This window comes from Calypte anna, chromosome 1 (assembly GCF_003957555.1).
Source record: "Calypte anna isolate BGI_N300 chromosome 1, bCalAnn1_v1.p, whole genome shotgun sequence".
NCBI lineage: Eukaryota > Metazoa > Chordata > Aves > Apodiformes > Trochilidae > Calypte > Calypte anna.
Genome location: NC_044244.1, coordinates 53048521 through 53076081, shown reverse-complemented (window position 1 = coordinate 53076081; position 27561 = coordinate 53048521). Strand labels below are relative to the sequence as shown.

Genomic DNA, 27561 nt, shown 5'->3' with positions numbered 1-27561 from the left:
TGAGCCAGTATCTGGCAGCAGGGAGCAGCTTGGCCCTCCAGGGTTCTGTTACCACCCTGGTGGTGAATGCCTGTAGCCCAACTTAGGCACTGGGCTGGCTAACCAAATTAGAGAGTTGACCTAAAGCAAGAAAACAGCCTTATGTGCACTTATGTGTTTTGACCATGCAGTGGCTTCAGTTCCTCATTCCTGCCTCAGACTTCTCTTCTGACCACAATATAATCTTACAACAATATCCTTCCCTCAAGGGCTCTAAGACAAGAGGAGCCCCAGGCACTTGACACACTGTGCTACTGGGAACAATCCCACCAGCATAAAATCTAATAAAATATGTTCATTGTGATGCTTTAACCTGCATGCTGATTTAAGGGAACAACTGAAGAGAGCCTGACAGCCTGGTTTTGCATTATCATTTCAGGAATGTACTACAGACAAGTTTCAAAATGTTAATAATCTACCATCAAGGACAGAAGAAAAAAGAAAAAAAACAAAGAGAAAGAAATCAAACTAAGGACTAACACAGCACATCCAAGCCAGCTCTCAATAACAGAACTGCAAGATGTAAAGAAGGAAATAACGTCAGTTGGCAGGAACACTGCAGTACCAATATTCAGCTTTGCATTAGCTGAAGTTTAAGGACAGTCACAAGTAGAAAAGTAAGTTTCATTTAAAAAAATGAAATACATCCCACTGGGTCAAATGCAAATATTTATTTCCCCAAGCCGTTTTTGGACTAGAGCCCACACCCCCTTCTCTAGCATTCCTTAACTGAATCTGGAGATAGCAAAATAGGAAAACAAGTTAGGCTGTAATTTTAGGTTACACAAATGTTTATGAAGTTCTGACAGGAAAGAACAACTGGTATACAGCCTGCAAAAGCTCAGGCAGCTCAAGATACTAAAACAGTGAACTGCAGGAAAACTGAAAGCAAGGGCTAAACCATTACAGAAGTGACTGCCAGAGAGCTCTTGTGCTGGTTTACAGGAATGAAGCAAGGGTGTGGTAACTACTAAAAACAAGTGGGCAATGGACTCTTTTTTAGCTCCTTGTTCTACTGAAAGCCACATTTTGAGACACAGATTTTGCAAGCTGCATTTAGAAATCTCAAGTAAATCAAAGCATGTAAAACATTTCTTAAGAAAATCAGAAACTATGTACACCTTTTCTCGCCATTTGTATACAAACAACATCAAAACTTATGTCCTCCATAATTACTGTCCAAATTTAACATTGTCCCTTACAACAGAAATCTGGATGTGTTTTGGAAATAAACTAGAGAAACCACAAGCTATAGTCTTTAGCGTTTAGTGAAAACAACATGAAAGAGACATCTGTGCCTCTACATAATTTGAACAACTCTGATACTATCAACTACCCCTGAATAGGTAAGCACATACAGAATATAGTATAGAAAATAAATATGCCCACTGGGACAATGCAGTATACAATGCCGCATATAGAAAACCAATGCTAAGAAGCAAGCTGAGAAGGCTTGAGGCCAAGAAGTTAAAACAGAAGTGTTCCACTAGTTCAGAAACCTAAGAAATATGTAAACATCTAAGAATTACAAATAAAATACTTCAACCTTATGTTCTATAGAAGCAGATCTAAAGGACTGTTTCTTGTGAAAATGACAACTGGGCCTGAGGTACAAGTGAAGATCTACAACAACTAGCTATGGTAAAGCAAATAACTTATAGCACTGTTTACTCCCTTAATATTAACAAGGCTAATAAAAAGCATTTAGGTTCCTATGCTTCAGAATTTTTTTGTTTTAAATGCCAAACCCAGAGACTACCTAATTCCCCAAGTGAACATCAGCAAGGTGCCAGCTGCACAGGCTTCTTTCCAGACTAATCCATCAAGGTCAAGGAGGGTTTAATCACTACACAACTATTTTAAGAGTTTTGTTCAGTGAACCGTTAGGAGCCCTACACTAATATGTGGAGAAACTGGATGAGAAAGGAGATTCATTCATTAGCAATGTGCTGTCTATTCCCCTTGATTACCTTTTAGTTGAGCAGGTTGAGCTTTAGAGACCAGAATAACCATGCTCATCTAATCCACCACTGAAGTTTCAGGCACTGGCATTAAAACAGCCATCATGCTCTGGACACCAATGACATTTCTAACCTTTTCTATCAGTATTTGTCATTAAAAAGTTCCCTATGCATGTTCAAAATAGAAAACAGGTGCTGTTTAACAGCTTTAAAATATATTTTTATAAATAGACCCCCTGGAGAATATGCAACGAGGTAAAGAATATACCTTTCAGTGTACATCTGCTGCATCAGAATAATGACATGTTTGCTTAAGACACCACTCCACTTGCAAGGCACTGTGCTTCGATCATCAGCACCAGAGGAGTAATTCTTCCTAAGCAGTCAGACCCCTGGCTTCTGATACCCGGGTTACCCAGGGAAGAGGAACATTGAGACAAATGGTTGCTTTCTCCAAAACCAAAAATGTTACATCTTCTTCGGAGTTCTGCCCTTAAAGCACAGGAAGTAGCTCCAAGTACCGTGCAGTAAAATAATGTTTTCATCTCATTTCTGAGTTTTAATGTCTTGAGGCAGAGAAAGAAGGAAAACAAACAAACACTTTCAACATGTTCTCCATTATGTTATTGCTTCAAGGAAGAACTTCTGGTAAAATTTAACAAGGAGGAATTTAATTTTGGAATATATACATGCCACATGACACTTCTGCAAATAGAGTAACCAGGGCAGACACAGAGGACCAACGTCACCCATAGTGCATCAGCACAGATGCCTGAGAAGGGTTAACTATTTTCTGGATTAGCAGAGGTTGGAATAAAGCTCTCATCTTCCTTTCTCTTCCCAATTCCTTTCCTGACAAAAATCCTTTTGAATTATCTGCTTACAAGCATATCAAAAAGAAATCAGAGTCCAAATCAATTAACATACAAGGCTTTCCCCACTCTGTCAGCTTAAGAGGTAACTATGTCCTATACTCACAGAAATCAACAGCTTCCTATCCTTCTCCTGACCATGAAGGATTTCCAGTCTCCAGGGCTCTGAAAGCAACCTAGGGAAGGCAGCCTAATCCTAAATGCCTCTGGCTCATGTGGAGCTCTGGACCCTTTCATCTTCTATTCTCTGTACAGATTCCTGCCATACCACTGGCTGCTGTACCAAGCCTCCCCCACTGCTAAGCAAAACTGAGAAAGTGGAACAGGAATGTTGCTCTCCATTGCCCTAGAGCCCAGCAAGGACCAGAGACACTGCAACAACCTACTCACCTTCACTACCAGCAGCAGCAATCAGAATTAACTCCTTTGGAATAAGGAAATAAGGCAGCAAATTACCCTAAAATGATCTCTACATTCTTGCTAGCACACACAAAGCACACATGAAGAAAGACACACACAAAAATCTTTCTAAGTCTAGCTAAGTAGGTAAAAAAAGGGCTGGTTCAAAAGCTAACTGGGAATGACAGTCACATCTAGTACATATGCCAAGAAGTAAGCCACAAGGTATCTCAAACCAGGCAAAGAAGAGCTGAAGTAAACTTCTAGACTGCCAATACTGCTGAGAAGACTGCATAGCTAGAATTGTTCTGGGGAAGGTAAACACTGCAGCAGAGCACTTAGTATCTTTCTCATGCAAGGATAACAGAGGCAGGTCTGCTGTTCTCTAGCACTGTAAACCAAAGAAATTTAAGTCTAGGATTTCCAAGTTTTAGATATTACCCAGGCAATGATCGGAGAGACACCGCCTTCCAAAAGGAAAGAAAAGATCCACGTCATCCACATCACTAGCTCTGAACCACCATCAGACCAGGAAATGTCACTGGACCCCTGCCACAGTATTGTGGCTGTCTGGATATCCACTGCCACACACTCATATATCTGGTAGGGAGGAACAAGATGCATGTGTGCAAAGTTCCCCATGGTTTAACTGCTTTTTGTAGAGGGAAAAGGACTTACCCTCCCTACAACAGTGCCAAAGAAATTTTCTGGTTCCATGTAGAAAACATTTATTTTTAGGGAACAATAACTCTGGTAGGGTTAAGTAAGTAACTTATTTAAGAAAAATATATGTTGGTACTTGAGCTGACAAGGAGCGGGCAAGGGAGAGAAGGAAATAATAAAGGAAGCAAAACAGTGATAAGAGGTTTATGGACAACCATGCTGTCATGTACAGTACAGGCAGAGCATCTGTTCTTGCCCTTTGTGGAAGATCCAGTCTTTATCCAAGGGAAGTGAGGTCCTACATAGGTCCAGGCTCTCAGTTTTTTTTCCTCTGGATACAGCAATCCTTTCAGAGTAACACAGCAGTATAGCTGTTTTCCTTCAAGACTTGCCGCATCTTAAACTGCCATCTGCACCATGCCACCAGTTTGCTGCAGCATGTCCCTGTGCTGCACCCCTCCTCACCCAAAGTTTTACAACTACAGCTTAATCAATCCATCATGCTGGCTCTCTCATGTGCTCTACTGTTCATGGACCACACTTTCAACCCTTCCCAGCATTCTCCACACCTAAAAGTTGTTTAAAGTAGAAGGAGTTTTTCTTGCTTCCTTTCCACTCTGGGCAACCATGTTGTTATAGTGCTCCTGCACTTGGAGGCTCAAATGGTGCTGAGGGAAGGGAAAAAGCAGGACTTCTTAAAACTGCATCTAGTTAGAATTTTAAAGAATTTTATTTTATCTGGCCTTTGTTCAAAAAATGAGGGTAATAACAATACCTTGGAGAGATAAACACCTTAATCGTTGCTAGTCATCAGAAAATAAAGTAGCAATCAAATTCACATAAGCTATGCCAAATTAAACTGTACATTACATGCTTTAAATCTCACAAAGCATGTCTCTGCGTAGAACCCAGCTACAAACAGGAAGAGCAGCACAACATACCTGCTTAACTGAACATTCTCAAGCACCACAGACACAAGCACTGACTCTGTAAAACACCTCTTTTCAGATGGGAAATTATGCACAGGACATTCAGAAGTCCACATTTTAAAGTCCTCAAGTGACAAACAAACAGCTGGTAACATATATGGCTTTTTCTCATTTGTATACATGGGGGAGAAAGAAAAAAGTCTGCTTGCTTTCTTTAAGTTTACAAAAAGCCAACAGACATATTTAATACTGCCTGACAGTAAGTTTTATTCTTATGAAGAGTAAAAACGTAACCAAACAACCCCTGATAGTAAAACCAACACTGACCACTGCATTTCAAAATGCAATTTATACTAAGCTTGTTTCACCCAACTAGACTGTATGAGTGGTTTGAAATTTTTTGGTTAAAAGCCTCCACCAACCAATACACGCAACTGCCCACCTACAGCAATCATTCCATAGGCTCATCACTGCGAGGGACAGTTCACCATCTCACAAGTTGTCCCTGCTTATTCCTCTGAACCCCCTGCACTCATACCAGTCTGTTCTTGTTTAGCTCCTGCCAGACTTTTTGTAAAGTTCTTCCACAGAAGTAGGAGAAAGAGATTCACCTGAACACAAAAGCTGGTACCAAGTAGGGTAGGTGTCTGTAAGCAAGGGCAGAGGGGGCAGCAATGCCTACTGATAGCAGTAAGTTGTTGTTCTACAATGTTTTGACTGCAACTTTGATTTGTGATTTCAACAAGTCATTATCTCAGTCAGCACTCACCTTGCATCATACTCCTGTAGGCTGTGTCTGTGATTGCATAGATATGAGGGGGCATCTCATGTCTCTTTTTGCCTTTGTACATCTCCACTATTTCTTCTGAGTAGATGGGCAGGTTCTTGTAAGGATTTATTACCACGCAGAACAAGCCTGAGTAGGTCTGGAAAGAAAACATTGCAGCAAATAAAGACAGGAGTTACAAAAGTTACTTGCACATATTAACAATATATTACTTGGAAAAACAAACACTACCAAACAGTCCTTTTTTAAGTGCTTCTTCCATTGATGTCACATGGGATAGTTCCCACTAAACAATATTAGAATCTGAGCAACAGCTGAAGTCATTTCAACTTGACTACTACTCAACTTTTCCAAGTACACTCAGTGCATCAACTGACACATTTGTCACAGTGATACCAAACTTGACTGTTCTCTGGCTAATTAATGGTCCACTTGGACTGGCTTTTCTTCCTAAGTTCCTATATTCAAGTCAAGTGTCCATTTCATTATATAAGGAAGGTGCTCAGCTCCCAGAAACAGTCATTATAATGTGTTCTTCCTCATGTTTGCTATGGATTTATCCTCCATATCAGGTAAATGATCAAATGCAATGTAACAAAAATTGAAGCCAAAATGGTTACTAAAGGAAAAATAAGAACACTGTAGTCCTTAGACATTTTCAAGATCACTGCACTAGCCTAAATTCAGTGCTCACACTGCTCAACAGAAGTTGTATTAGATGACCTCCTATAGACTCTTCCAGATAATGTAGTAAGTGTAACTACAACTAAATTAAAAACTGAAAGGTCTCTAGTGAAGTCGACTTCTGAACCAGTCAATTTAGGAAACAATTCTAAAGCACTCTATGCGCAAGGAGTCAGCAACATTTACCAAGGTTTATTTCAAATTCATCTCAAATTGTTAATTTATAAACCAGTAACAGCACAAGTTGGTTTCTCAATTGGTTTCCACTGGCTTAAATTCTATAGTTCTCATGAAAGACAACTGTCAAAATACTTCAAGTGAAAATATTAAGCTTCTTTAAACAAAAAAAATAAATATATATATATATATATAATTGAGATTTGAATACCTAAAAATAACCCCTTGGAAACATTTTACTTTCAAAGGCAATATGAGTGGCAGAGGCTCCTTAGATATTTCCTAGATATTCTAAGAATAGCATTCCAAGCTTGACTCTTGGGGTTTAGAGCTACCCCAGTTTTCTAATTTTAGAGACAGCTGTTAGAAACAGTTGGAAAAAAGCAGCTTTCTACAGCAACTTGCAGTGCTAGAGTGAGTACATTTGACACTTCTCATTTTTATTGCTAGCACTTCATATATTGTGTGCTCAAAGAATAGTGCTTCAGAATGGTAAAGAGTTCTCCAAAATGAGCACAGAGAGTACTTAATCAGATTTAGGGTCTTTCGCTAGATAAAGGTAAGGATTAGACTACAGTGATCAGAGAGGTGAAAATAGTATTTACTACACATACATACAAATTTTCCTACATGCTGGCTTAGCACTAAGTAATAAGCCCACTCTTAGATGCAGCACATTCAGATACAACTTTCACCCATGTCTCCCAGAAAGGAAACTTTTCATAGGTATTTAAGCTTCTTTTCCATACCCCAGTATAAAATATCAGGGAGTGCTTTCAGACAGCTTGGGGTTGTTTTATTTGTTTGATTTTTAAAACATTTGAGGAATATTTGGATAGCTTACATAAAATACATGGGAAACTGAAATTTAGCTAAATACCTTCTCGTGTTGGACTTCTAAAATTCCAGGAAGCCAAGCTTCAGTGACATTTTAGGTTAGGTTTGAAGCAGTTGAAAGTTCCTTGAAAGGGACAGTTTAAGGACTTTGCAGAAACCAAATTGGCAATCTTACTTCTTTTTGCCACAGCCTTAGTCCTCAATCATATCAGTCAGTACTTGTACAGCACAGAACACCAGCTGAAAGACTGGGTCATGCTTTCCTGATCTTTGACTACACTAGTGGAAGACAGAATAAGATCAAGAGGTAGAAAAGAGTTGTCTTAAGTAGCACATTCACAGTATGGTTCTACTGGTGTGAAAACAACTGACACTGGAACCAACTGAGCTGTTATAAAAAAAATTGTCATTTTATCAGAATTCTGGAAAACAATTAGCCAAAACCCTCTGACGAATCAGTTCAGCTGTCTGTGTTAGCAGTCATCTTGCCTCAAATCCCATGGAAGCAGCAACATGCATGTAGTAATCAGAAGAAGCCCATTCCCCTGGGTAACAAAACTGTAACTTGTACCACAGACCAGACCTACCTCTCCTTCAAAGACACTAATGTCCATGTTTACTGAAAAATTGTAATTGCTGCTTTTCAAGTAATAGTGTAAAGGTCTGAAGTAGGACTGGAGAAGCCTTATAGATGAGAGCAGGAGTTCGGAAAGCACAAGACATTAATTTCAATTAAGAGTGATGAAGCCATGAAGCAGGTGTGCAGGAAGAAGCATTCTTCCAGCACCTTCTTCCAGCATCCTGGTTGCCAGAAGAAATACCTGAGGGAAGTTTCCTTGCAGTGTAATGGTACTCAGACAGATGCGTGAGGTGATATTTTTGTTTAACAAGAAAAGAGGCAACTAATTGTGGCTGGGATAGGCAACTGAGAGAGACCACCATGTGCTGATTGCCAGTTAAGCACACTGAAATAATTTTTTACAGGAAGCAAGTTGAATTATATTAAGCAGAAGCTGCCAGTCCTACCTCAGAGAAGACAAGTCATCTTAATCTTATTAAAGTACAAGTTAATGACTTATATGCATAAATCCTTGAAGTGAATCTAAGGCTCCAATTGAAAGGCTAATCTATTATAAGTATAGCTGGCTTGGAAATCTGCACTTTGTTTCAGACATTACTGTCTCAGAATAGAATTCTGGCATTACCTTTCACTATTTCAAATGACACACAGGCTAGATTGGAACTGGTTTTATTTTTCTAACTGCTGAACTAGCTCTGAAGAGCATCAGCAGCATGGCACAGCATCAGAAAGTTTATTTTCAAGCAACTGTCAACTCCAGTGATACAACTGGAACCTGTAAAGTTGAGTTTTGAGTTTCACACTGAATTCAAGCAGGACTGATCAAGTAAGCAAAGCAGAAGCTGAAAATTATCTTCTGATGAAACATTCCAAATAGCAAGGGTTAATATAAAAGCCATTCTATTAGCAAGTCACATCAGTGCAGAAACAACCAGCACATGGAAACAGCAAATTGGTGTCAGACTCAAGCTCTCAGTTCTTGAAATGTTTGAGGTTCTCTGCTCAAAATCTGTCTGCACCAGCCATAATATTTCCCCCTTTCTTTTATAGGATGGGTAGGTAGAAAAATAAAGTTTAAAAAAAAAAAAAAAAAGCAACAAAGACACAGAGTCCTGCTGGCAAAGAAGAGAGACAAGAGAAGAACTAAGAACTAAATTATGCTTATGATCTTTCAGAGACATTTATGCTAGAGATACATTGCGTATATTCTCTTTCTTCAAGAGGATTAATGATCAGCAAACAGCCACTCCAGTGAAAGTATTTTAAGCCTTCACAATAATCTCCTGACTTGCTGAGATCTGCTGACAGGTGAGATCAGTTCATTTCACAAGTACCCAGACACACAGTTTTGGCAAGACTATGATTCTGCAACAGAGCATTATTATCCTAGGTTTACTTGGGTGAAGGGTGTGGGGATTATTATTTTATAGTTCTTACAATTCAACTAAAAGAACTCAATTTAATACAGTCCCAGACTACATCTGAGATTTCAGAGGATCTCTTGTAAGGTATGTGAAACAGCCCATTGCATAGTGTGCAACAGACTTAAAAGATTCTGTTGAATTATTTTTCAACAACCTTCTACACAACCTATTAATGTTTCCTGTTCTAAAAATGTTACACATTATTTTGCACATCCTATTTCATCTCAGTACTAATATTCTTCCCTCCAAGAACAGATTTTGACTAGTAGTCAAAGGAGTTGTTGACTACACAGAGTAATTAACTGAATTAACTTCCAATGATATAAAGTCTCAAAATTTTGAGATCAGATAGGGGGAGTCAGACTACATTTATGGCAACTTTGAATCCTTCAGATGTTCTCTGAGAGCTTCTGCAACAGCTGCTCAGAAGACTTCACACCACTCAAGAAAAGCAGTGGTCACACCACCAGCCAGAGCCAGTTTCTAGCTTGTGTTCATGCTCCTTAACCTCAAAGGCAACTGTTCATAAAGGTTTCTACCCAAGATGGATTGCTAGGGTGAATTCCTACTCTGCTAGGGCACAAGAGATCATCTATAGCTTGCCATATAAGATGGCTACATAAAAAAACAGACCCCTTCAGGTATGACAAAGCTTTCAAACCCCCCCCCCCAAACTTAAAGATGTAGACTATTTACTTTTGTCTTCTCTGTAAAACAAGAGTATCAGCAGCCTTAGGGCTTTGGCAGCACAAAGGGGGGGAGTGAAAATCTGGACAGACTTTCTAAGCACTAATTATTAATAGACGTTTACATACAAAATTTATTATTAACACATTTTATAGATCTTCTAATCTACTGTGAAAAAGTAGTACTTAAAAATACTGAACATCCAGCATTTATACATCACTCAGGACTCCAGCTCAGACAGTCCCATTTTAATTCTATAAGCAGAGGCTAGTCAGAGAATGAATAAACTAAGAAACACTAGTTTCTGTTTTAACCAATCACTGCACCCAAATTTTACATTACTGCTGAATTTAAGTATTCATTCTATGCCTGCAGAGTATTAATAGTGGTTATCATGATGAGCATCTGCTGGCTAAATAAGAGGCCATATGTAGTAGAAACTGAAAAGGGAAACGCAGAGTAAGGACAAGGTTTCTAATTCTCCTTTCCCACTAATTTCCCTATTTATTGCCATAAATTTCCCTATTTATTGCTTTTGGTATTCAGTGAAGTAGTTGCTGCATGCTTTGCTGGGTGTGACCATTGGTCCTATAAATGGTATCTTTGTCAATTCAGCAACAATAAGAAGCAAGAATCTCTGCTCTTGTCCATTTTGGGGTGGAAAGAAAAGGATGTATTTCCTCTCTGTAAGCACATGCAGACACATACACCTTTTCTAATAAGACATTCTGAGATCTAGAATTTTTCTAACACAAAAAGGGTGGCATTAGCATTCTTCCTCACTGAAGCTCCAGACATGGGAAAATGCAATTCAGATGTTAGGTATATTAGGACTGTGTTTTTATTATTGTTTGGGTCAGTTCAGATCAGACTCCCTGTTTACCACTTCCAACTTGTCTGTTGCTAAAAGAAAGTTAAATGGCATTCAAAGCATCCTGCAAATGAAGACACGAAAATGTTAAAGATATTTACCACAGCATTCCTTGAAAGCTTCAACATTAACTAGAAGGGGATTGGCATAGTTTAGTGAAAAAAATTTTAAGTAGAGGAAATAAACTAAGTCACATGAGAGTTGCTTATAGGGGCAATGAAAGGTTAACATAAAGCATTTCATAAGTAAACAGATTAAAATAAGTTCACACAGTATACAACCAAGAACTCTCACCCCAAGAGAAAAGATCACTTACATAGATCAGTCCTGAGTAGTATCTTTCCTTCAAGTTATGAAGCACAGAAGCCTCATTCAGGCAAGTCAGCTCCGCCATATCTTCCACTTTAGAGAATTTGGGGGGATTCATCTTCTGGATGTCATCCTTATTTACTTTCACCTTCTTCCCATTCTCTGCAAGTTCCACGATGGCCTCATCTCCTACTTCTTCCTTCAGGCTAGCTGCCTCAAAACCATTCTTCTCTGAGGGAACCCATACCAGCTTCTTAGCTGCCCAGTCAGCCTGAGTCAGAGGGTTATTAATGATGTTTTTGTCCACGTAAAGGTACTTATCTGCATCTCTATGCGACATTGTGTTTTAGAATTGGGGACCTGTGAAAAGAGAGGGGAAAAGAAAAAAAATATACTTAAAGCCTCAAACTGCCTTGCAGATTCCTAAAGGCAGACAGGCACATGCTAAATACTCTTGAGTCCCTGGTCACCAGAGCATGCCTCCCCCTCCTCTAGCTTCATGTTAGTAAGCACTGGTAAGCTGTCAAACTTCCAATAAGGTCAAGGTTTTGCTTGCCAAGAGGATGAAAAAAAACAAACTAGCATGCAGTTAAAAAAAAAAAACAACCTACAACAAAACACTGACTATTAAGCATTTGGAAGGCATTACTTGGCAGAAAAGAGAAAGCATATTAAAGTTGCAAGCATCAAATGGTTTGTAAGATGTGCCAATACTCAAAGCATCAGATACTATGTCAGTAACATTCGGGTCAGGATTAGCCCCTTCACTGCTCTACTTCATACAGAAATTAGCTCAGAAATATAATAATAAATGTTTAATCAACACTTTTATTTCCTATCTCCTTGTTCTGACAAGAAGATACTCAAGCTATTCATCAAGTAGCACAACTTCTGAGAAATGCCATATACCATTCTAGAAAAACTTGCCTCTACAAGACATCATCAATAATTGGAGGACATCAGTCAAGACCAACATTAGATACGTCACCAGCTTAGCAGCAACATCCAGCCAGCCCACCAGTTTGTATCTTTTTTCTAGATAATGTTCTCTACCAAAATTCCTCCAAGAAAGTAACAGTAAACCTGTAGTCAGGAAATTTTACAGACAAAAACCTTCTACTGAAGGTATGGTGAGATAGAGGGGGCACCACCCCTATAAGAGAGAGATTTAGGCAGTACGCCCCAAAAAAGGCACCCTAGATGTAGTGTTTCAACAAAACCAGAACACAACTGCCAGGGATTTTCCAGTTTATAAGGCAGCAATTTTATTGGTGCCATTCAGAAATGCTTTCAATCAGAAGAAAGGATTGCATGCGTCAAGGCTCATTAACCACGTAGCAGCAGCCTCTTTACAAGGTCCCATAAACATTACTTCTTGAATTCTTCCTCACAAAGATGCCAGTGTCCTCAATATATGTTTTTCTTAAATTAGATAGAAGCTAGGGCTCTTTACCACCAAAAGAACAGGAATGGAAAAATATAAATATTCACATCATGGAAGGCTGACAGGATCTACAGGGATAACTCTTCTACAGAACATACCCATAACTGCAAAACACCCTGCAAATCAGATAGGTGAAGTCTGACTACAGATACCACAGACAAAAAGGTATTGAGAGCAGGACAGAAGCAATTTAACTCCCAAAATATGCATGAGAGCAACAATAGATGTTGAGTCCCAGCATTAGCAAGCAGTGAATGAAGCCAGAAAAACATCAGCTATAATAATGATGGGCACAAATGCCCACACCAGTCATTTGTAAGCATGTAGGGAAATTCCTTTCAACAAATATATCACTGTAAGTAGTATGCAACTTTGTGCCAGAGACTGTATGGATGGCTCTGTATTCGTAGTCAAAAATTCTTTAGCAAACAAAGAAAAAATTACTCTATAAACAATTGCTTCCTTTAGCTTGAGTTTAAAACTTTGTCTTAAACCTTGCAGGATATGCCAAGCAGCTGTCCCACACTTTACCTCATCTTTCCTTCCCCACAGAGTCACCAACACTTAGACCTCAGTCACCACAATGGTGATTCCCTGAGCAACTCCTCCTTACTGACTTTTCACATTTTTATTGAAAATCCAGATTTTAATGGCTACACAGTGAAGAGAGTTGTGACAGAAATTAAGATGTGGCAATCAGAAGGCTGCCATGAAAAAATCTGAGCTGTCAAGAGAGCTCCAAGACCACACTACAACAGCTAGCCTGACAGAGTATGTAGGAAAGAAGAGATAGAAAAAGACCTTATTGGTCTCTTAAACTACCAGAACAGAAATTGTAGGGAGGTGGAGGGTGGTCTCTTTTCCCAAGTAGAGAGTGACAGGATGAGAAGAAACGGACTAAAGTTGTGCCAGGGGAGCTTTATACTGCATACTAGGACAAATTTATACACTGAAAGGTTCATCAAGCACTGGGACAGGCTGCCCAGGGAAGTGGTAGAGCCACCATCCCTGAAGGTATTTAAAAGCTGTGTAGATGTGGTGCTCAGGGCCATGGTTTAGCAGTGGACTTGCCAGTGTGCTAGATTAATGGTTGGACTCAATGATGTTAAAGGCCTTTTCCAAACTAAATGATTCCATGAAATAGCCAAGCCTAACAAAGGATACTGAGACTCCACGTCATTGCAGAGCATGATCTGCAGGTTGTGGTCAAAGGGTTAAGAAAAGGGAGTGGAAGGAAGGAGGGTTAAAAGGGGAAAAAAAAATGAAATAAATATTCAATTGTGTTCCAGAGTTGTATCAGGTTTGGCAAGGCAACAGCTGTGCTCTACCCTCCATTACACAGTTTCCTGCCTATGCAGTTCCCAGAATCTAACCAGTTGCCTTTTTTGGCTATAATCAGGCAGGACACAGATGCAGTATGCTTCGGCTAAATTCAGTTTCATCATTTCCTGAGGAATCCTAAGTAACCAGCCATCTGAAGTGTCCTACATTACACTGAAACATATTATTGACTTCTTTACTGTTAGAATACATGTGTTCAGTACACCTTGGAGATTTATTGAGGTAAAGACTAATACTTTTTGGATTAAAAAAAAATACATTAGATGACAAAAAAATCTTTCAATCTATCCCCAGACAGTTCAAGACCTGAAGTGAACTGAGAAGACAGCCACAGAGAGGTTAATCAAGTCCAATACCGGAGGAGAAACCCTAATTATCTTATATACAGTGAGATAGCATTCTTTAGTCAGTATGGGATAGCATCTATGCCTTTTTATCCCCAGGACTGAAAACAAACTATGACAGTAAAAAGCAGAATAGACTTAACATTCTAAAATCTCACCAAACACTACATTTTTTATGTCAGTACTACTAAATAGTATGGAGATTAAAAGATGGTCTGCAACTCAAACTTTAAACAGACTTGAAAAATTGCCCTTATTTTATGGTAGCAGCACACAGTCATTTCCACCACTTCAAACTAATTTTTATATGCTTCAGAAAAGAAGACTCCTCAGGTACCAGAACTAAAAAAAACAACAAACAGAGGATCATACTAAGATAACATGGTATTAGTGCTATTCTCAAAGCTGACTTCTAACCCAGAGGGCCTCTAAACTAGCACTACCACAAACCAACCATTAATTTGCCTTCTCCACAAGAACAGTACCAGAGGAATCAGATTCAGCAAGCTCCATCTCATGGGCTTCAAAACTTACCTTCCTCACTTATGCTGCATTTCTCTGGACATTTCTAAAAACAACCACTTCAGTTGTCAAGGAAGTAAGTTCAACAAGCTCTTGCAACCTTACAGCATCTTGCAACCAGTGCAAGTCATTACCATTTTAGGAACAAATTAGGAAGCAATTTGTTTGCCTAGTAGTTTGCATTTTGGGTGTAGACAATTATGTGGGGCAAGGACATTTATCTGTACATGGCTATCGTGCAACTGTCAAATGAGAATACCACTAAACAATATTCTTTTTGATGCAACACCAGTCTACAGACAATAATAATAATAATAAAAAAAAATCAAAAAACCAAAACAAAAAACCCCAACAACCAAAAAACCAAAACAACAAGCTCCAAAAGATAGACCAACCTTGTTTTGAGTTTAAATGCCTCCTCCTTCCTACTATTGTTTTCAAAACTGAAATACTACAGTCACTTCCCCGTTAACCCAGTATGCTCCTTTATTGTGGTTTATATCAGTCTAAGGAACAGGCTGGTCAAATGTTGCTTGTTTTCCACTATTACAGATGTCAAAAGACTCCTGTGCCATTTAACTAACTACATAGTTCCCACAAATATGCTATATAGTTTCAATAAAGGCAAAGCCATCACTACAGTCATGAACAGGATGGGAGCAAGACATTAAGGTTGGACTACATATTATTAAAACAAAACAAACAAAAAAAACCCCTAAAAAACCCAAGAGCTCCTTACATAAATATTTCCATGCAGATTCTTTTCAGATGGACAAATTAAACACTGGCTTTAAGATGCCATGCATTCCCTTTGAAATAAGCAGAATTATCCAAACCCCCCAGTTGAATGCAATCATCTGGAAAGAAGTTTGCCTTAGCTTCCTACAATTTCACAGCCCTAAGGCTTGAATTATGAGACACTTCACACACTCTTCTCCTTGCTTGAAATATCAACTGCTTCCCAAAAACCTGGAAACAATCACCTGCTCTGCCTTGCAGAGGTCTATAAGCTACCTCTGCTAAAAGGTCCCTTCCTTTGGGTTACAGTGTTTTGCAACTCCCAAAAGCATAGAACATTATCTGTTTGCAATTTAATTTTCCAGAACTATTCATATTATTCACCCCCAATGTTTACTTTGTCAGTAGCCACCGAATTGTTTATAGGGCTGAGCCACTGCTCAATAAGATGAGTTTTGGCTATGGTAAACTATAAAGGTTGAAGTAGAAACACAACTAATAAATTCAGAAGAACATTAATGGTAGCAATTAAAGCACCATGCTTACTAACAAGTATTAGAGCACAAGGTAGACAAGGAAAGCCCTTCAGAGCTATCCACACCACTGTTAAAGAGGGATTCTCACTCTATTCTTTTTAGGCTTCAACTTCATTATTAGCAAATATGTATTACTGCATTGGAATAGACAGCTTTAATCACAAATCATTTCCCTACCTTAATGAATTTTGTGAAATGCTGGGGCATAAAGAACATAAAATAGCCAGATGAATGTACTGCATATTTCCTGATGCAGATCAGGATTTCAGAACTTTGCTGTAAGATTGAGCATGTATGAAAAGGAACCTGCACAGGTAGTAAGTAAAAGTTTTCTTCCACTTCATATTCCCCAGTATGGTATCGTTATAAAAACTTTGTAATTTCATGTGAAATGATCCCCCCCCCACATGGCTCATGTAGTGGCCTTCATACTAGGACTACAAGAGGGGTAAGTGACTGTCAAGGTGACAAAGAATGAATAAAATGCACTTCAGATTCATTTAGACTAAAGCAATTTTTTTTCTTTTATAGGTCACACTTTTAAAGCATTTCATGAACACAGATCCCATGCCACTTTCCAAACTGGTTTACCTTTAGCAGGTTATGACAGAATGGACAACAAGAAAAAAAGCCCTTTCACAGAACAAAAGGAAAGTGCACCACTTCTGCAGGTAAGACAAGACTTTTACACTAGAAAATGAAAGCATCACAGGACACTTAAAGTCCCCTTTCAGTTACAACTAAATTGTCCTGAGTGAAAAAACTTGATTTGTTAATACACAGAATTTTAAAAAATAATCTGACTTTGAGAAGAAGCTAGTAATTTGAAGTAAGTTTGGTCAGTAATATTCATATGATGAGAAATCTTAAGTGTATCATCTGAACAGCTAACACTTGCATTACATTTGCAAACTCAACTATTTAATTACCCCAGCAAGATGAATACAGTTCAGCAAGTCAACACAAACAGCTTCATTCAGCGCAGCAAGAAAGCACAGTAAGTAGACTTCAGTGGCCAGTCTACCTACAGTGACCACAAAATGACAATATTAAAAAACAAAACCCAACCAACCTGTAAAAACACCCTTGCAATTCTGTATTTACTAAGAAATTTTTTCAGATCTCATCTGTTCAGGACATACTAGGCTGACACCTCACAGCTCCAGGTGCCTGGATGCTTATGGGAAGGAATCTGAGAAAACTGTTAGCACAAACTGCTTCAATTTGTCAGTTACATAAAAACTGAAGCCTGAATCTCTATGTGTGAAAAAAGAATCACAGAGATGGGGGATGGGGGGAGGAAGGGGAGACAAAAAGCTGCCAGGAAGCTGAAATGCCCAACTGGTTGTATCTGCTTGTTTCTCGAGTTCAGTATATTGTGACACACCAGTACCTGAAGCTTCAGTCTGAACTCAAGAACCATGAATTTCAGTTTTCCCATTAGGGAGCACATCAAGGAACTACACGAGTTTGCAATTAATACTCCCCCGAGCTGAATACCTTCGGCTGCACTTACCCTTTTTGTTCAGAATGCTGCCCTGCCACATGCACTCGTTTCTTCTAGGTTCAGCTTTATTTGGGGTTCATAATGACTGCTGCTAGCCTTACAGTAGCTCACTGCTTTCCTCTCTAGTCAGTATGACGTACACAATACATCGTTGAAAGATTTATTTCACAACTGGAATGCAGATTGCTGGCAATAATTGTTGCATATTCAGGTTGACTGTAGTGCTGCCCAGACTTGTCAGCTACCATGTTTATTACTGTAAGTTAAACTCAAGGTGGAGCATGGAAGTGCCTTCTCTGTATGCACATGGCTCCAAGAACCAAAGAGGAAGAATCTGCTTATCCAGTGTATATATCACAGAAGTCATGTACTGACCAGACTACATGTAAAACAGAAGAAATAAGTAGAAGGGAATTCTTAGTCTTACAGGTGACCTAAAGGTACCTGGAATGTATCCTCAGAACAAACCTGGAATGTTTCTCAGTTTCTACAGGTCCAGGTCTCTCCTCTCCTGACAGCATCAGCTGTCAAGTAGCATTTTCTGGTGTGTGTGAAGCAGCGTTTGCATATTTGACTTTAACAGCTGACAAAGTGGATTTGCTCTGAGAAGCTGGGACTTTCCATGGCAAAATGCAAAGGCCACAAAGACATACACAAGTAGCATATCCTTACATGCTATTTAGCTGTCAGCTTTTTTCTCCACCAAGTTCAAATGAATGGGATGATCAAAACAGAGGCTACAACACAGCGCATGTAGATGTAACATAATCTGAAGAGGTTAGGTTTGGGTACAAACACTGAAGAAGGGATAGTGCAGGCTTCACCACAGATTATACAAGCACTGAATAATCCTGGGCAACCACACTGCATACCGTGAAGAAATTAACAACTGCTGGGCAAATACAGCCAGGCACAGCTTACCCGTATTTTAACTGCACCTTTTCAGCTCAGTGAGACATGAAGGCACGTTACCACCTACATGGCACCAATAAAGTTAATCAGTTCTATGAAGCCTATGCACATTGCTTAACCACACCAAACACTGGTTTAGGGAGGGGGGGAAGGGTAGCCTTCTGTTGATTTCAAGTCCAGTCTTTAGCATGACAAAGCTAGGCTGGCTGCCACCCAACCCCATTCACTTTGAATAAATATTCAAAAGTTTACAATCCTGCATAATACACTTTCTGCAACTGTTGTTTCTCATTAGTGCTCATTCACTACATGCCTTCTCAGCAGAGGAGAGAATTCCTGTTCCAGAGACAGTGTGCCCACAAGGAAAACATTCCAGGGGGAGAACACATTCTTCCTGACCACTCAGCAAAGTAATCCCACTTAAGGAGACAGCTGTAGCTCAGAAAACTGTTGTAGCCCATCCCTGCTGTTTTAAGTTGGTTTGCTGGAACACTTGTTTTCAGGAGGCATAACTGACTGCAAAAGTTCTGATCAGGCATGCAGAATTCCCTAGGGACATTGCATGAGAGCGGGAAGAAGAGGTTGGAAAGTTTCAGCCTGTCCTTGTTATCTCAGGGTCACTCTTCATCCCTATCCTAATGGTCTGATTTAAAGCTAAAAAGATACCTGCCAAGAACTCTATGGGGCACTGAACTGTAAGGCAGCTCCCAATTCACAGTTCGGTATTAATTAGCACTCCCTATCATCTCTGTCAGCTCCATGTTTCACTTCATTGCAAGAGGGAACAAGGAACAAAACAATTATACCTATATTAAGAGAAGAAAAATATGGTTCTGGTTTGCTCTTTTAGAGACAAATATTTAGCAGGTAAGCAGCTAAGACCATGTCATCTTACAGGAGCAATTATTCTTGCTTACATTAAATGAGAACTTGCCTTTGATCTCAGCATTGATAATACTGATTTTATTTCAGCTCACATTGGAAAGAACCAATAATCAGTGCAAACACATCTGGCAAATCATTTTTTAAAAGTTATGTTTACACTGCGGTGGGTAACTGCATTTCTCCAGACAATTGCAGCTCAATACTGTGCCAAACTATGACACTGTATAAATAGCCTTATGCTCTAATGTTTTTATTCATGTTTCAAATAGTTCTTCTCCACCATTACCAGCAGCTATGGAGATTATAGGCAAAAAACCCAGGCAGAGAAGCTTGCCAGCTTTACAGGGCCCAAGTTTGAGTCTCAATTCTTCTAGCTTCATACAGGGTTTCATTAAGAGGACCTATTTCTGTTCATGAAAGTGATCTTGGAGGTGGGGAGCAGGAGGAGAAAGACTCCTTCTGGACATGAGAACAACAGCAACTCCTACACTGAAGAAAAAGCTACGCAGCCTTAAGCTCCAGGATGTACAAGATGGACAGGTTGAAAATAATCGTGTAGAGCATAAATATCAAGTTCAAGATGGTCAGAATAACTTTGAAACATTCTGATTACAACACTTCCTTATTGTCTTCAAGGTCTTGCACATCTAACTGGCTCCTTGCTTCACTGTCCATTATAACCAATGTTCTGGAGAAAGCCCCCAGTGCAGCAGAGCACACAAGGAACACTTGTCTGGTCTGTCTATACAGCCAACACTCAAGCTCGTTTTCTGGTTAGCCTGTCCCTTTCCTGACCTGTGCTTTTTTTCCCTAAATGCCATATATATCAGTCTCTAAAAAGAAACAGCATTAGGCATATCTTATTTTAGAATTCATCCAACCATGCCCTCCCGTCTGGATCTCCTGGAACACTGATTTTTGCATTAAAGGAGGAGAAAGAACTCATCTTTCAATCTGAAATGAGTAGAAGCAAGGACACTTAAAGAAGGAACTTAGTCTGAACTTTCACAATCAACGTTATATGGCATACAAAATGTTCAATATTTTGGCATTACAGGAAGAGACTTGAATGGAAAAAAAATTTATTTGCTTCTGACAGAAGACTGGCACACTATGACATTCCATGGTCCGCAGTGAGAGGAGGCAAATGTAAGTTGGAAGTTTCCAACAAAGTTTTGCTTTTTGGAATAGCAGGATAAAAAAAACAAGAGGAAATACTGACTATAGAGTAGCAAAACTTTTGTGTTTTTCCACCATAATTAACAACATGCTTCACAACCACATACACTAAAGAACTATGGCTGTCTGACACCGGCACAGGTTGCCCTGAGGAACTGTGGCCGCCCCCTCCCTTGGAAGTGTCCAAGGCCAGGCTGGATGGGGCTTGGAGCAACTTGGTCCAATGGGAGGTGTCCCTGGCTACACAGGAGGTTGGAACTACATGACCCTTAAGGTCCCTTCCAACCCAAATCATTCTGTGATATTACTCTCCTCATCTACATGAGCAAGAGATGAACTATTACTTCAGCTGTACTTTTCCCTGATAGAATTGGCATAAAGTAGTGTGGTAATATTTACCAGTTAAATCTACATCAAGCTTTTGGACTGCTAAAGAGCTAAAATCTACAAAAATCTAATCGTTCTGCCCATTAGGGAAAAACCTTAGAATTCACTATATGAAATATTAAGTCCTCTAAGTGGAGGAAGATGATAACCTGACTGTGCATATGTATATGCCTGTGCTATGCAGACAATAAGCAGATATTTAATTTTTAGAAGCTACACTGGTTTGTCTAGTAAATTAGCCATCACCTTTTTAAGTAAAAATTATGACAAATATATATTCCACACACATTTGTGTGTTCTCATTTTATATTTCCCATCATTTACTGCATTAAACTGCCAGCTCAAGTATACCCATGCAAAACTTTGACTTGCAAAGTGCCATTAAAACAATTCTGAATAATTGACTGTGTAATGAAAGGTCAAAGCATTTAATATCTGCTATAAATGTTCATACTGCAATATAACTGAGATGATAAAAGCTAAGTGAACTGGTTTAAGTCACAAATCCTAAGTCACAGTTTAAAGAGCTTTTGTGCCTATGGAGAAATCTTGTTTTGTAGTTATGCTTCTCTGTGAAAGAGAATTCCCTTTGTCAGTCAGTAAGCAGACATAACCACTTGAAACACTAAAGTTTAAAGTATCCAATTACTTAGTTTTTGAAATCTACCATATACCTGCATCCATATTCCCAAAATCCATTTATTAAACAATTCTGTAAAGTCTGAATACATTGTACTTGATGTCAAAGAGATAAAGCTTCCCTATCTCTGAACAACAAAAATACAGGCATCTGAACAACATGTATAAAGAAAAAAATCTCTATTAAGGGATATTCTGCTAAAAAGAACAAGGAAATTTCAATTATAATTTTTTTAAAATCCCTATACTGCTTCATATGCATTTACAAGCAAAAACTAAATGAAATTGTTTTCTAGATAGTTACCTGGAATCAGCAATTTGAGTTAAAATGGCTGTTCCTGGATACTTTCAAATTCACCCCTTCTGACCTGTTCCACTAACTCAAACACACACCCCACCATATCCACCACCCAAAAAAATGGAAGATAACAAAGCAAAATGTCAACACTTCCCTCTATGTTTTAAACTATGAATGATATAGCCAAAAGAAGCTGCACATTATTTTTGTTCATCTATATATTAAAAAAAACCCAAAACCTACCAGAAGTTGATTTCCCTTATCAACCAATTAATTCCAAGTGCTTAGCTAGGTACTTTCTCACCTATTTTATTGGTTTAACTTCTGATTTACATTCAGTATTTGTTGCCAGGTTCTTATCTTAAGCATCTTCTACTTTAATATATTTATGACTCAAGATAGACTATCAGCTTAAGAAAAAGAATCACTATCAATGAAAATTAATTTGCACTCACAATCTTCTCAAAATAGTAGATATGATCAATTCAGAGAACAGCACGACTGGAATCTCTTGCACTGAATGGCAAGCAGACCTACAGTTTATCTTCTTGGTCCCTGACAAGAAGAGATGACAGTTTACCTACAATTGACACAGCTGTTTTAAGTCACATTTGGAGAAAAAGACAGAAGCAACTGAAATGAATTTTTTTCCACAATTTTGCTGTAGGTTCAATTCAGTGTTTCTTTTTTTTTATTTATTCTGAGATATTTAAATAAACTCTAAGTATGACAGTAAAAATAGTTGGATTAAATTTTGGCCACCATCAACTTAAACCAAAATCAAATCTACCTCCAAGTTGATTAAAAGAGCCTAGATTCAAGTGCACTGGTGAAGTCTCAATCTTAAAAACACAGATGAATGTACTCTCATCACTACAAACAATAAAAAGGGAAGTAAACTATTACAAGAATATGCTTGAAATCTTAAGTTTTAAACAGGAAGCTGCCTAACAAGGGAAAAAAAAAAACATCTGACTTCATAGGACTGTCAAAATTAAGCTACAAAATTTTCTAAACCACTTTTCTTACAACTTTGAATATCTACTTTGCTTTGATTCAAATCAGTTCTGTGTAGAGGCATATATCACAATGGATTTCCTGCCGAGCCTCATTAAAACGGTAGTTCTTGATGAATAGAAGTATTCATCGGTCAAGAAGACTTTATGATATAGATTTCCAAGTTAAGTTCCCCTCAACATACATTAATAATTAACTTGAGTTTACTGAAATCACTCATCCATGTACATCCTCATCTCCAGGCTTTATTTACTACTCTCAATAGAGTCAACATACATGCATTAGAAGAAATTTAAATTTCTAGTCATGAAAAAAGGCAGAATCCAAACTCTATGTACAAAACTCTAGAGGCATAAATTTCTTTAAGAGATCATGGAATCATACCACAGTATGCAGAGTTATATTTCATTATACATCTCTGCATCCAACAGCAATACATTTGTAATACTTCTGTTAAGAAATATTTTGCAGTAGACAAGTATGATCAATTTCACAGTTTCCATTTTCCCATGTTTAAAAAGGATGTTACTTAGCAATACAAGCTCCCAAAGTACCATGCAATGAAACCAGTCCCAGCTCCACCATTGGATAACTGTAGACACCAGTATTTCTTTAAACTTCTCAGAATGCTCAAAAAGGCAACATATTATGCTGAACAGTAACAAGCCAAAGGGCCATTAACTGAAAACAAGGACCAGCCCTTTGTACCAAACATGATTTGGTTGGAGTGAGATCAGAAGATGTTAAGCCACTACAGTAGCCTAGGATCGCAAGACGAATCAGTATTGAGAATATTACTCCAAACACTCAGAATGGGTTCTCACAGCTGCTAAACAAAAAAAGGTTACGCTGATAAACTATAATTAAGATGAACTTGTAAACTGATGCATTTCATTTAGTTGGACAACACCCATTTGCATTAGCTTCCAGGGTAGAAAGTTGCAAGTGTGTTTTTGTCTTGTCATACTTCATTTAAATCAGGCTGCTAGTTTCCAACTCTTTCTATGCTAGGAAACTCAATTAGAACCATAGCATGCTTAAATTGAAAAGAAATTTAAGGCACAAGGTCACCAAGCCACCATTAAGCTAGAGCAATTGCCAGCAAAAACAATGCTGCTGTAGGCAATCCTGAACTATTATGCTTCTGTTCCAACCCACAGAAGACTTAATGTCAGGCACACCGTTTTTCCACTTAACATGCAAACAGCTGTGCCTCAATTATAAACTAAGAAAGGAAAGACTAGTAAGACATTTGCAGGAGAAATCAAAGATAAAAGTTAGCAGGCCCTGAGTGTACTATTGAATCAAACACGAACAGTCAGAAGACTAACCTGTGAATTATTAGTTACTATTAACATTTATACATTAAAGACCTGCCAAGACAATAATAATCAAAATTTTCAAGGTAGTTTGTTGCAGTGGTAAATGTAAGTCTCCATAGCAGAAATATTTGCAGTGCCAAGTAGCATTGCAAAGCAATTTTAGCACCTGTGGCACCTGACTCCACCAAACAGTTTTCAATTCAAACATGAGCATTAGAGCTACCACCCACTACACAGTTTGAACACTCTCAAATATTTTCCATAATAACAAAATAATGTGCTGAACAACACAGATTATCTCATGCTCCTGTGTGAGAAATTCCTCTAATCTCTTTCCTACACCTTTCCTGGACAACTGGCTTTATTCTTTTATTATTTATTCATTAGTGATTCACTTAAAAGTTTGTGGTGTAGCTCTCACAAGCTATTTGTCTCCCTAAGATGTTCTGAAGCATATAGAAATCCACCTAGAGGAAATAATGAAACAAATCTTGTACTTTCTTTTTCTCTTCAGATGAAAATATCACCCCGGCATTTTTTTTTCCTACAAGAAAAACTTGGAAGTAAAAATAAGAAAATCCCAGAACCATAGTGGGAATATCCTAACAATCTATGCAAACAAAATCCAGTAAAAAGCTATCAGTTTCTATAGCTATTCTTCTGGGACAGACAGAACATAACTATTTGTTCTTCCTGTTTATACAGAAAAAGCCAAATGCTGCCCAGCAGAGCAAACCCTGAGGTCAAAGTATCTTCTCCAAAGAATTTCCAAAATCAGATCATGGCTATACGAGTCAAGTGTCCAAGAAATGACCCCATATTACAAAGAATCATATAACTCATCAGCTTGGTTCTGGTCAAACTAGCTTTGAGGTTCCAGGTCAGTAAACATAAGAAGTTCAGACCTCCACTTCTATCCACCACTAGCAATATTGCAGCTACATTAGAGTCACTGAAAATTTTGCCTGTCCACCTCCATAAAGACAGTGCACACACAACGAATAAGTGCAACCAACAGGAGAACATGACAATTTAAACAGTTTCACCTGACACGAAGCTTAACGAAACTCTTGTGTCATTTCACTCATTATTTTTACAAGGTCAGATTAGCAGCACAGTCTTGTGTTTACACAGTTTTGGCAATTGTGATTAACAACTTCAAAACTCCTTTATGCCAAAGGCAGCCTCACTTGCATTTATCAAACGCTTCCCCCTCATTACAACTTTCTAGTTAACAAAAATATTTGATTACCTCATTTAAACTCTGGGAGATACCATTGCAGACAGATTCCCTACCATGATTTGCCATTTTTACAAGAATGTCATGGGTAAGTGAACTTAGTCACATTGTTACCTAGTGACTAATTTCAAAAACATTTTTACACAAGCAGTAACTGATTAGAGCACTATTAGTTCGGAGTTAAAACTTTGCCGTATCTAGGCTTACGCATGGGAGATGTATATGAGTTAAGGACATGTAATTTAATCTTTCAATCCATGGTTCAACAGCATCCATGCAAATTAACTTGTATTTCTTTATAGTGTATGACACAGGCACAAAAATCATAGTCAGTAGGCCAAAGTCCATCTACTACAATACCTCTTCAAGTCTGAAGCAGAAATTTCTGTTCCAGCACTTGACAGATTACCCTGTATAGGGCAGACCTGCTCCCTTAAGAAAGAACTTTTGGTTCTTAATCCACTCCGATGGAGTGCAGCTGAGGACATGGGGTACAGAAGAAAAACCTGGGGAAGAAGATGAAGAGCAGAAACAGTGTTTCAAGTAGGAAGAAAAAAAAAAAAAGGAAGAAAGGAATCATAAGGAGAAAAGAACAGGCAATTTAGCAGCCACTGCATGAGGAGCTTCACAACCAATGTAGTTCTGAAAAATTCCACTTTGTTACCAGAAGCATGATATTTCTTTAAAACCCATTTCGCCCTGTGTTTAGGCAAATTAGAAGCAATCCTTGCTAAACCCACTGGGCACACACCACCCTCAGGGGCTATGAAACTTTTTACTTTCCACACCTACTGCAGGCAGGTTGGTAACCTTAACGCTAAAACCCGGATACCTCTTCCTGCTCGCTTGGAGATGATGCCTGAAAGCACAAGCTATCTGCAAGAACTTTTTTTTTTTCCTTTTCTTTTACTGCAAGCTTCATCTTGCCCTGTCACTCCCTCCTCCCTCTCTCCTGGCTTTATTGTACAGACCAAACCGAACGAGGAAGTCGAGATCTGAGGGCGGAAGCCAAGCCCATTGCAATGTCTGCAGGAGGATTGTCAGCCCGTGACTCAGGCTGCCACCCTGACAGCTGCCAAACGGTCCTGATTTTTCCCTACCCGTTACTTCCAAAGGACGGACACTTAAAGGCGAAGGGGGAGCGTGGGGGGAGCGGGGAGAGAAGCACCGGACGGGGGTGAGGAGACCAAGACGTGCGGCTGAAAAAAGAGCGCCAATACCGCCACCCCACCTCCAAAGAGGCCAGTTAGCAGGGTGTGGAGGGAGAAGAGAGGCAACTCCCTGGGCAATAACGCAACCGTTCGCCGCCGCGGTACGCACGGCCCCGATGGGGAGGAAGAGCGCTGAGGGAGTACGGGGAGCACCCCCAAGCAGGACAGGTCGGTGTCCAGCCGAGCTGCCGCCCGGCCGGTTACCCAGGAAGAAGGAGGGGAGTAACGGGAGAGCGGTAACCCTCTCCTCCCGGCCGGACAAAGAGGCGCGAAACCCGGCAGGGGGGAACCGCGGCTCCAGAGGGGGACAACCCCAGGGCCACCCGCGCCCACCGCCCCACCCGACCGGCTTCACCTGAGCCCGGCTACAGCGGAGGGAGGGAAACGCCGCGGCGGGGGTGGCGGCTGCGCTCCTCGCAGCGACAGAGTGCCGTCCTCACGCTGCCGGCTCCTCCCGCAGGCACCGCGACCGCGTCTCGCTGCTTCACCGGCACTGCGAGGAGTTCAGCCGGGAGGAGCCGCCGCGGCCCAGCAACGCCGCCGACCCGCCCTTCACCGGCCCCTCCCCCCCGGGGCACCGCCAGCCAATGGCAGCGCCGGCAGCGGAGAACTGACGGGCCCCGCCGCCAATAGGAGCCGGCGGCAGGGCGGAGGAGAAGCCGTTGAGGAAGCGGGGAGCCGTTGGGGAAAGGGGCGGGGCAGCAACGCCCGGGCGCGCGCGGAGTCCCGCCCCGCCCCTCCTGCCGGGGGGCGGAAGCTCAGCCCAGCCCCGCGGCAGCTCGGGCGGGGCGCGGTGCTGCCCGGCAGCGGCCGACCAAAG

At 39.8% G+C, this 27561-nt stretch overlaps 1 protein-coding gene across 1 annotated transcript in view; it reads right to left on the bottom strand.

The window, feature by feature from the left end:
- Window positions 1-27263, bottom strand: part of MYH9 (myosin heavy chain 9) — a 70990-nt gene extending 43727 nt beyond the window's left edge. Inside the window, exons 1-3 of the mRNA XM_030469249.1 lie at window positions 27097-27263; window positions 11227-11579; window positions 5633-5789 (exon numbers count right to left, since the gene is read on the bottom strand). Coding sequence (XP_030325109.1) covers window positions 5633-5789; window positions 11227-11559 — 490 coding nt within the window. The 5' untranslated portion in view covers window positions 11560-11579; window positions 27097-27263. The remainder of the gene's footprint in view (window positions 1-5632; window positions 5790-11226; window positions 11580-27096) is intronic.
- Window positions 27264-27561: the final 298 nt, after the last annotated feature.